Source organism: Anabrus simplex, chromosome 1 (assembly GCF_040414725.1).
Source record: "Anabrus simplex isolate iqAnaSimp1 chromosome 1, ASM4041472v1, whole genome shotgun sequence".
Taxonomy (NCBI): Eukaryota; Metazoa; Arthropoda; class Insecta; order Orthoptera; family Tettigoniidae; genus Anabrus; species Anabrus simplex.
The window spans coordinates 885,738,088-885,750,327 of record NC_090265.1 but is presented as its reverse complement, the minus strand read 5'-3'; the positions used below and the strand labels follow the sequence as shown (position 1 = coordinate 885,750,327).

The following is a 12,240-nucleotide window of genomic DNA, read 5'->3' as shown; positions in this document are numbered from 1 at the left end:
TAGTCATCACTTATTTAAGGTCGTCACTGTTCGTTGCATACGTCTCCAGTTGACCAATTTAAGCCGGAAAAGTATACAAAATTGTGGCTGCAAAACCACCGTACTGCAACATGCACTAATTCAAGAGTTTGTTCCAGTGAAAAGTGTGATCGCAGATCAAAAGAGGCATCTTTGATTATTTTTAATAAATAGCTGGAAGTAGGTCCAGTAGAAAACGGTTGTGAAAGCAAATTAATATTTTGAAATCAGTGCATCAAAATATGGATTTCTTCTTTATCATCATAAAATGTCCTCCTCTATAAGCCTGGTTTATGATAAATTGAGGGAAGTTTGTGGTAACTAGCTGTAATCCACTAATTTTAAACGCAAGGGTGGTCTGGTATCCAGGATTTGTCATGGCTGTACGCAGGGGAGAGGTTAGGGGGGTTTAAACCCCCTCCGAAATAAAAGTGAACTTGACAAATTTAAACAGCATGTACAGATTTTGAAATATCCTACGAAAAATAAGAAATATAATAAAAAACAAGCATTAGCAAAATAAACAATTGCATCTAACCTATACAATTCTGTGCCGTCTTTAAATGTTTCTTTATGAACATAGTTAACGAATTTACTGAAAACATAAATGGAAATTTTGACTTTGGGAGAGATATAGGGATCGTTTTTCATGTTCTTAATACATTTTGCACCATACAAACCAATTTCAATAAACATATACAAATATTTTCATGTTATCGAGCCGCTACAGGATTAACCGCCTCCATGGCTAAATGGTTAGCGTGCTGGACTTTGGTTAAAGGGGTCCCAGGTTCGACTCCCAGCAGTGTCGGGAATTTTAACCATGATTGGTTAATTTCTATGGCCCGGGGACTTGGTGTGTGCGTCGTCTTCTTCATCATTTCATCCTCATCATGACACGCAGTTCACCTATGGGAGTCAAATCGAATGACCTGCATCTGGCGAGCCGAACTTGTCCTCGGACACTCCCGGCACTAAAAGCCATACGCCATTTCATTTTTTTTTTACAAGATTAAAAATAATGAATCAAATGTCTAATCATTTGTAATACTTACAGTTAAATATACGGTTACCTCCCATTTTTAAACAAATGACAGAAATCTTTGTGTCGCAGTGAACGCACGTGTTAAAGCTTGTTCTGCCCACCAGAATTTACCTTTACGTTTCACCCGTTGAGTTTAAAAGGTACTGCTCTAAAACTATTTCAAACTTTTCTTTCTGTAAAACCTATTTTAAAGTAAAGAAATTATTACTATAGTTTTTTGTTATCAGAAGCAACTCCCCCACCACGCCGCAACTCCTAACCCCCTCCAGAAAACAATCCTGGGTTCGGGTTTGCGCCTGACTTAAGTCAATCAATCAATCAATCAATCAATCAATCAATCAATCAATCAATCAATCAATCAATCAATCAATCAATCAATCAATCAATCAATCAATCAATCAATCAATCAATCAATCAATCAATCAATCAATCAATCAATCAATCAATCAATCAATCAATCAATCAATCAATCAATCAATCAATCAATCAATCAATCAAGAGTGTACACTGTGAGAATTTTGGGACTACAATGCCGGAAGTGTCGTTTGATTCGTCTTCTTCTACCGCTCTTCCTACACTGGTGGGGTCGCGGTTGTGAACTGTGCCACATATGTGGATCTTGCCCGGTTTTATGGCCGGATGCCCCTCCTGAAGCCAACCATATGTGGAGGAATATATTCTCTATTGCGTGTTACTAGAGGTGGTTGGTAGTGTGTTGTGCTGTGTGGATATGGAAAGGAATATGTAGGTACAAACACATACACCCAGTTCCCGAGCTACTGAATTTAACATCTGTACATGCAGTTAAATCTCCGGAACGGCTAGGAATCGAACGCGGAACCCTCAGAACCGAAGGCCTGTACGCTGACCATTCAATCATGGAGATGGACTGTCGGATTCTACATCAGAAGTTCTCAAACCATTATGAGATTTTACCCCTCACTCACGGCTGAAAGTTCAATGTACCCCCACGAAAAATCCCTAAATAATAGGTTAAAAAATATGAGTATTTGGCTAATTAATAAAGCACTTTTAATAGATTAAAACCTTTCTCTTAAATACGCATCGTAAATAAGACGAGATTGTGAAATTAAATACATTTTTTTTTACCACATCGCAATAAAGAGTTTGTGTCTGTATCAAATATAATACAATGATAACAAAGTAACATAGGATAGCTTGTTTGTAGGAATGCTTCAAAAAGCACTAGATTTCAGCTTCAACATCAATATCAATGTCAAATTAATAAATAATGATGAAAAATGTTCGATCTTCATTCTGGAATTCAGACCTTGCGAACCATGAAACTGTCAATGGGAAGGGTGTGCCTGCCTGGCGTGGCACAGTTTTCTGATGAGTCGTGTTCAGGTGAAACTTTCAAGCAAAACGTGGTTTCATATATAGGCCCACATATTCAACTTTCTTGTTATTTATTTCCATATTTCAATTTGTCTTCATCTTTTCTCTGAAGGCTGCTAAACGTCTCAGGCGTACTCGCGTACCACAGTTTGATAACCACTGTTCTATATGTATTCGGTAAGAAAAGATGAAATAGAGAGATCCCAGAAAACCGTAGTGCGAAGGAGTGCAAGAAATTTCTTTCTACCGTAAAATGTCACAAGATTACGGACAATAAATGGCTTCAAAATTATCTTAAAATATATTCGAGAGAATAGAGCGGCTTGTGAGTATTCCAGACCATCCAAAATCACCGATATAGAACGTCGAATGTCTCATGTTAAGCGTCTAAGTCGGCCGAACGTCGTGAGGCGAGTTTCGCGCAACTCGAACCTCAGCGAGCACATGTACTGCCCTAGTGGTGGAAACACGGAAACATTTCCAACCCCTACTAACTACATACTGTACTATACAGAGTGGTCGGAAACAGCGTGAACCGGATACATGAGCGTTAGAAGGTTGGTCATACTGATAAATAATTTGAATTTTTAAAATATTTCGCTCCGTTGTTATCTTATCAGCTGCTGAAGTTAACCAATCAGAGCAATTCGCGGGCGAATTCAAATGAGCTATACCAGATGGTGTTGAGAAATCCGCACGTGACTTTAGACCGGCTTGAAAGCCATGCCGAGAAATCGGCATCGAACTCAAACACATCGTGGCTTTCAGCCAGTTTTACCGTAGCGTATTTATTACGGCGCGATCCTGTCAGCTCGGAGGCCCGTGTTCAAAACCCTCCCCTGGTTAAGTAGTTCTTTCGATTGGTGCTTTCAAGCAATGACATTCATCTGAACAACCCTTATAGTTATCATACATTTTGCGGTCAATAATTCGGAATTGTTTAAACATTTTAAGAAAAAAGGTCTGCGTACAGCGTTTCGTTGCGTACCACCAGAAGAAAGTACTGATTATTATTAACAAGAACAAAGTTATAGCCTATTTAAAGTGGTGGACCAACAGATGTGGATTGAAGAAAGCAAAGCGAAGTTCGCTCGATGGTTATTCGCAGTAGCGGCGATTAGGGGGGGGGGGGGGGAGAGCGAGGGGGGCAATCGCCCACCCATTTTGTGGAGAAAGTATTACATTGTTATTGCATTTCACACGGCTGAATTTAGAAATGAAGAGAATTATTAAAACAAGCAATTTGTACAAGCCCTGTGCTCTTATCTTATTTCCTTTATTTTATTTTATTATTAACATAATTCCCAGAGGAAATAGGAAAAAAAATGAAAGGTCGTTGATCGCGGCTAATCGATTTGTATAGCACTACAGCAAGTAGTGGACATTTTGCATATGCTGTGAGGAAGGGTAGCAGAGGTATATATCGTCGTTGCCGGGACGAAACCTCCTATATGATAATATTTTTGGAGATATACTGACCCGCAGCACATACATTATGAAGAGCGAGAATGCCTTGACAATATTCACACAATATTGCACCTTAGATGACAGAACTTCACCGGCCAAAGTTCCAAGCTAAAATATTTCACATAGGAGGTTTTGTCCCAGCAGCGACGATATTTTTTACCAAGGTCATGGATACTGAGGTATGATTCACCCGCTTGCCGCGGGCGTTCGTCACTCTGGCAGTCTCTTTAGTGTCTGTTAGTTTCTTCGCGTGTAGTCAAATACTAAATGATTTTTAATTGTATAACCTCGCCTACTTTTATTTAATTGTAATATTACAATATTGTACCTTGGTGAATGTTTTACTGTATAGTATTGAATCAAAATCTCAAAAACTCTTAATACTGCAATTAAGTTGGTAAACTGTCACCCTTTACCCCTCTGCAGAAATTCGCTCTTAAGAGCATCAAAAAACTTACCATTTTGTACCTTTTTTTTTTTTTCAGTTTTGACGTATATAGACCCATCTGCTGCTATATCCCGCAATTCCGGGAACATTTTGTTGTCTGTACAATTTTTTGCTGCTGAAATGGAGCTGATTGTAGTTGTTACGTTCCTTGAAGCTTTCCAGCATCTACTTTTAAACTGTCATAATGGTAAACAATCCCGAGTTCTTTTTTTGCAGTTTTTGTCTGATTGACGTAGAATGTCCCATTCCAGTTATTGACGTAAACGGTTGAAACTTCCGAGACTTTTATCTGTAACTATCCTTTTGATATTCCTGCTAATATCCTGCACTGCATTGTTTCACAGAATATTGGGGCCTTCCAGAAATTATCAGTAAGGAAATTACTTGTCTCATGTTTATTAACGAAAAGCTTCAAACTTGAACAATTTACAGTGATAGGCATTATCAGATTTTCTTGTAGACGTAGTTTCTTCCTAAAGCTTGTAAGTAGCTCAGAGCGACATTTTTCCAAGGTCCTTCGGGCCGCCTGACTCTTAACTCAAAACATTCTCCCCATGCGATATTTAAATTATTTCTGAGCTTTCGCTGAAACGTTGATAACTCCTGAACCATTCATGCAAATTATACTATGATGATATTTTTATCTTAATAAAATTATTGAGATGAATAAACAATCTATTTTGATAACGATTACGTGATTGATCTCAAAATATAGTTTGTAATTTTAAAGTTGATTTTTTTACTGTAAACTATAACAGAGAAACGCTTCTAGAGGGCTACGTTACACTTATAGGTATATACCGCCCCATACGATTTTGTAGAGATTTTTAATGCTGTACAATTCATCCAGACATACTTGGGGTTCTATCGTTGACGATTTAGGCAGCGTAAGCCGAGTATACGCTTTGATGACAATTTTTCTTTTACATTCTTCACTAAATCACCACTATTCGGCTGTCTTCTGTTGTAGATTAATATCTCATACATTTGAACCTTCCTTATGAAGTGCTCTACACAACGGGGCAAATCAAATCAAAATCCGTTGGGTGGTTGTCAAGATAAGCTCGCACAAAACTTGATGATATATAGGCCTATCTTCTTAAGACGTCATCTCCAAACGGAGGTAGACGATCCACGCAGCCAGCTCTGATCCTGACGTTGCAGCCATGCCATGTGAATTTATTGGAATATCTCACAGGATCTTTAATGCAGTTCTCGTTGCCTTCTGCATCCTAATGCCGTTGACCAAACTGGTTCCTCCGCTTTTGGGAACAATTTCTTGTCCCCAGGACAATAGAGTGCCGCTCATCCACTCTCAAAGAGACTATTGGCACTTGGTATAGGAGATCTCCTTATACCGGGAGATAATCGGTCGCTTCATTCGTTAGCCGCCTGCATATAAAATATAATTGTTTATGCAGTCGTTGCTCCCTAACTACCGCGGGGAAGTGAATGTCAGGATTTCACCGTCACTGAAACAAGGACCAAATGGCATTTCCTTGTTTCTCTGGTTCTTTTGAGAGGATGTAGGCCTATAGGTAAGGTTAAAGCTAGCAGTGGAGGGCAATAAGATTGTGATCACTACTAACAATAATAACCTCTCATTTGTCTACAGAAATGAACACGAAACTGCTTGTATTGATGATGGTAGTTTTTGTGGCGATGGCCACTGGTCAGTCCCGATCAGGAAACTGTCCACGTGTTTGGCCAGGTACGTTCGGCACCTGCGTTGAAGAATGTTCTACTGATGACGCGTGCCCAGGAGCACAGAAATGTTGCAGCAATGGTTGCGGCCATACCTGCAGGAATCCTGTATTCGGAGAGGTGAGTAAGTACAAAGACACTGAAGATACTTTTGTTGTTCTGACCACCAGCCCATTGGCATATTTATTCAACTGTCCATAGCACCCTACCCCTTGCTGATACAGTAAAACCTGTCAAGTCAAGCTGAACACCTCTCTAACATGACCAGTGCTGATATTGACCACATTTTCACGGAACTGGAGAACACCCATTAGTTTATATGTACAATTTATTCTGTAAGTTGAGCACCTGTCTAACATGAAGCTCGACCACTATCTGGGTGTACGGAATTTAAAGCAATTTTCACCTGCATAAGTTGACCACTGTAGTTCAAACTTAGTGTGGTAGTGTACACATCAGTGGCGAATTCTGGATTTTTAGATGTGAAGGATGAACCATTAGTAGTTAGACATACAATAAGAAAATGAAGTAGGTAGGGTAAGCAATAATAACGTGTTTCTTCGTTTGTTGATGACGTTCACGGAGAATATTTCCTAAATGATTTATATCAGCCAAGTTGCATTTTTTTTTTGCTACTTGCTTTACGTCGTACCGACACAGATAGGTCTTATGACGACGATGGGATAGGGCAGAGCTAGGACTGGGAAGGAAGCGGCCCTGGCCTTAAGGAATATACAGCACCAGCATTTGCTTGGTGTGGAAATGGGAAACTACGGAAAACAGACTTCAGGGCTGCCGACAGGGGGGTTCGAACCCACTGTCTCCCGGATGCAAGCTCACAGCTGCGCGCCCCTAACCGCACGGCCAACTCGTCCGGTAAAGTTGCAAAACAATAAACATGACCAACAGAACAGTTTATTTAAATGTCTACACACGCTTAACTACGGTATTTCTCTATGCTTAGAAATATAGAAATTAAGTTTCGCTGTTTTACGAAACTGAAGTAAGCTGGGTAATGATGGTGTAGGCCACCCTTTTTCCTTGAAAGCTTGTTGAATTGTACGGGCATTTCATTAGTCCTTCGATTACAAATCACAAGGTTCACTTACGTGGTTTTCACACTTTGATGTACTCGCATTACAAAACATTTTACGACGCGTTGATTCATTACAAGCTTAGGGCCTAGAAAAACCTGCTGTCGGACGAACGACCACGTCCTCACTAGTGATGTGCGCGAATGACGCCAGGAATCGCGAGAATCCGTTCGTACGACTTCGACGTCGCACTCAATGTCGCATGCGATGAATCGGTTTTCCGATGACGTCGCCAGAGTGTGCTGGGCCGGCCTTGGCTGGGCGCACTCACTAGGGTGGATCGTCTGGATATAAGTGGGGCAAATTCGAACGTGCAATATTTACTATAGAGCGTTCCAACCTTAAATTGCAGTACAGCGTAGATGGAGCGCGCTGTTGCAAAATCGACTCGTGAAGATCACGCTCGAGTGTGACTCAAACAGGGCGTCACAGTTCCCCATTTTTCGTTTGTAATTTTGTAATTTTAAGCTCATTCGTTCATAAATTAATATTTGTAGGATGGTAAAATAAATACAACATACCTTAATCACTGGCGTTCGGGAGATGAACTTGAGGTTGATCCGGACGATGAAGAAAGTCGTATTAAAAACTTTTCATCGTCGACATCGTCCTGTAATTCGTCTGCTTTCCACAAAACTCTTTCATTTTTCTTTACTTCGTTCACGTAATTTGCCCAATTGTCTTATGTTTTTATGGCATAAAAATTTTAGTTCAGCATTTGGAACAAAACCATGTTCATTACCCGCGTGGACTAAGGCAAATCACGGTCCTCGACTTTTCGGTGGCCTAAGTCCCGAACTCACCCCTTCAAAAGCGGCCTGCCGTGCACTTTTCACTGCCGTATCCTTCCATTCTTTTGTCACTGTCTGCCCAATATTTACCCACGATTAATCTCTGTAAATTATAGCTTTATTTTGTGCCCTCAAACGTTTTATCTCCCTGAGATATCTGTGCCTCCAATTAATAATTTCATCGGTTTCAGTGACAGCTGCTTTATACCCCGTCTTAAATAACTGAAGCCTTTATCATGTAAGAAGCGATACAATGTCGTTTTGGAAAATCGTGGCAAAGAATCTTCTCCATTTACGCGACTCAGAATCACCTTCAATGTCGGTGGTATGTTAGCAAATAAAAGAGACTGAACCGCCCGACGAATCCACTTCTCACAATTTCATCATATTTAATTTTTCTGTCGTCCTCTCTTTTTTTTCTTTCGAAAGTTCGCAAAGGACTAGGTGTGTGTTCCTTCCTTATAGCATAGATTGTTGTTCTTTCAGAACAACCTGTAGCTTCGGCTGTTTCACTGATTGCGCTGGTTATATTCATAGTCTTTAAAAAATAATCCAGGACACTCATTATAATATTGCGTTCTTTTCCCCTGAGTTTACCTACGGAACGTTTCTTTTTAATTTGACGATCCATTATACATCCTTCTGCACTTTTTCTTCGAACTAAGAACTATACATACGAGCACGAACTGACAACTACACAGACTACACAAATACAGTCCACTTGTCCTCAAGAACTATACATTTATCTTGTCCGGCTCCATGGCTAAATGGTTAGCGTGCTGGCCTTTGGTCCAGAGGGCCCCGGGTTCGATTCCCGACCGGGTCGGGGATTTTAACCTTCATTGGTTAATTCCAATGGCTCTGGGGCTGGGTGTGTGTGTGTGCCGTCTTCAGCATTAGAATTCACCACAGGTAAGGGGCCCTATTCTTATAGACGCGCAGGTCGCCTATGCGGCGTCAACACTGGAAAGACCTGCACTCGGCCTCTTCGGAGGCCACACGCCATTAAATATTATATATATCACTGATCTTTATTTAATCAATCTTATAATACTGATTAAATGAACACCACTGCACACGGCTGCCAGTATATTTAAAAGCTCAGCCAGCCGAGTCACTTGTGAAACGTAAACAAACGAGATGTTTTCCCTGTCATAAATTGAGATAACGAGATAGGGACTTGAGGTATGATTTAAAAATAACTTCCATATTCGAAGAGCGTTTGCTTTGCTTTAGCCACGCCATGATCCTTCTGCACATTTTCTTCGAAATTAGATCCCCACGCACGAGCACGAACTCACGAACCACACAAACGAAATACACTTTCCCTCAAGAATTGTACATATGTCACTGATATGTATTTAATCACTATTATACATACTACTGACGAAATGAGCACTGCACTGCATGCGACTGTCTGGAAATGTTAAAAGCACATGTTTGGGAGATCACTACCGGTACTTCAGCCAGCCAGACAGCCAGCCGAGTCACGCTCGAAACCAAAATTCAAGGAGATATTCTTCTTGTCACAAATTAATAACTAAGCAGGATAGGAACTTCGGGATTGTTTTAAAAATAACTTCCATATCTGAAGACCATTTGCCTCGCTTTGACCCCCCATGCAAATTCCATAGGATAGACGCTGGCCAGCGACTGACTTTTTCGTGCCTACACATAAAATTCCCTGAACATGACTGAAAATAAACGCATATACTGCATTTTGTTATCATTTAAATTTAAAAATAAACTTATCTACGTCGAGCTGAAATGTTTCTTTACCAGCAGTGAAAAAATTAGGAAAATAATGAATATAAAATAGGAGTTATGGCATGATAAGTTCTATGCAATGAAGATTTTGCATTTGGCGAAACTTTCCATTATATTACCATTTTCACACTAAATTATTTTTTTACATTTTTTTTGTTAACGACATCAAATGCGCCTTGAAATTCTGTACATAACACAATATTCACCCAATTTAACCGATAACATTCTGATTCACGGATATTTGGCAAACCCGCTGCATTAGAGTAGGACAGCGCTACACGCAAAACATGGAAGAAGGAAAGAGACGGAATTATCCCATTACTGCTGTACTGCAATTTAAGGTGGGAACGCTCTTATAGTTCTTTTGTATACAGTATAGTATGATATAGAACCCATTTAAATTACACGTCTTAATGGTTTTCATGAATAAATTATGACACACAATAATGAAATAACAATTTAACCTGGTAGTCTGGAAATCACATTACACATTTCGACACTGGGTGTAGCAATCGACAGTGTTATTTATGCTTATACTGTATTTTTCTAATGTGGTTTTCAAATATCGCTAGTATAAACGTGTTAAGTCTGTGGAATTAAGTGTGTTGTATGTATGTTGGGTATTCAGCCCGAAGGCTGGTTTGATCCTCTGCAGCAACATTTTTAATAAGTACACAACTTGTTAGTCCGCCTCTGTGGTGTAGTGGTTAGCGTGATTAGCTGCCACCCCCGGAGGTCCAGGTTCGATTCCCGGCTCTGCCACGAAAATTTGAAAAGTGGTACGAGGGCTGGAACGGGGTCCACTCAGCCTCGGGAGGTCAATTGAGTAGAGGTGGGTTCGATTCCCACCTCAGCCATCCTCGAAGTGGTTTTCCGTGGTTTCCCACTTCTCCTCCAGGCGAATGCCGGGATGGTACCTAACTTAAGGCCACGGCCGCTTCCTTCCCTCTTCCTTGTCTATCCCTTCCAATCTTCCCATCCCTCCACAAGGCCCCTGTTCAGCATAGCAGGTGAGGCCGCCTGGGCGAGGTACTGGTCATACTCCCCAGTTGTATCCCCCGACCAAGAGTCTGAAACTCCAGGACACTGCCCTTGAGGCGGTAGAGGTGGGATCCCTCGCTGTGTCCGAGGGAAAAGCCGTACCTGGAGGGTAAACAGATGATGATGATGACACAACTTGTTTCGTCGCATACCTGTCTTCCGTTACATGTAATTTCCAATGACATTTTCGAACTACTGTCCGACTCGTTGGGTGAATGGTCAGCGTTGAGGCCTTGGATTCAGAGGGTCCCGGGTTCGATCACGTGTCGGGTGGAGAATTTTAATCGCCTCTGATTAGTTCTTTTAGGTCGGGGACAGGGTCTTTGTGTTTGTATCAACACTTTCCTTTTCATATTCGGACAACACACTATACTACCAACCACCACAGGAAAACGCAATAGTGATTACATCCCTCCATATAGGGTTGGCGTCAGGAAGGGCATCCGGCTGTAAAACGGAGATAAATCCACATGTGCGATACAGTTCGCACCCGCAACCGCACAGGTGTGGGAAATGTGGTAGAAAAGAAGAAGAAGAAGAACATTTCACACTACTGCTAAATATTATTATGAGGAACTCTTAAAATTACTAATTTTATTTGCATCACTGCTTAAACTTAGTTAAGGTTGTCTTTTTAGTACAATTGTATTTTGTTGAAATAGTAGTATTATATTATGTCATAAACCCCCTACAAGTTTTGATTTGTTGACAATCCATACAATTTGAATAGTTTCAAACAGAGAATCATATTTTCTGATCAAAATACAGTCGCATTAGAGTATATAACTCCAGGACATTGTAATGAGAGCAGGCATGGCTTGTAAAGTGACCTGATTATAAATCAAAACGAACTCACATTACAGAACACATTGGTGCTGCACGTGTTTACGTATCTGCATCATAGATGGTGCTACTAGTCCCTCGGAATCGATTCCGGAATCGGGTACCCTATACCCCATGCCAAGACCGACTCCAATCCTCAGACCGTAATATATAAAAAAACATGGCGGCCGAAGTAGTCGGATTTCTGGGACTGGATAACGCGAAAATATCACGTGCAACGGCGGTAATTTAACATGACAAATGTAAGAGCATAGGGAAAACCACTGTGTTTTCACGAACGAAAATGCATCGGCAACAACTACCAATCACATATAATCAACTAGAATGACATACATTCTACTAGAAAAAAGAACAACAAGCTGATTATTTAGAAATTTCAATTACTCAAATAACGTTTTGTCTTAGATTTCACTTCGCTGGTTAGATGAAAATACATTATAAAACCGTTAAAATGATATTTATAACATCATTTTGAATGTTTCAAAATAAATTAAGGTGCGAAATTCCCCAATTTATTCGCTCTCATGAGAACTATGAAACATAATTTGTTGCCTTAGTTTTGAAGTAGTGCCCAGTTTCTTATATTCAGCACCCAATGAAAAGGAAGTACACCCGAAATAATAATGTTATTGGCTTTACGTCCCACTAACATTTTTACGGTTT

The 12,240-nt window shown here is 40.4% G+C and overlaps 1 protein-coding gene across 1 annotated transcript in view; it reads left to right on the top strand.

Annotated features, from left to right (window-relative positions):
• The window catches only part of LOC137501008 (uncharacterized), a 175,095-nt gene that overhangs the window by 18,743 nt on the left and 144,112 nt on the right, over window positions 1-12,240 (top strand). The window contains exon 2 of the mRNA XM_068227843.1: window positions 5,953-6,165. Coding sequence (XP_068083944.1) covers window positions 5,955-6,165 — 211 coding nt within the window. The 5' untranslated portion in view covers window positions 5,953-5,954. The remainder of the gene's footprint in view (window positions 1-5,952; window positions 6,166-12,240) is intronic.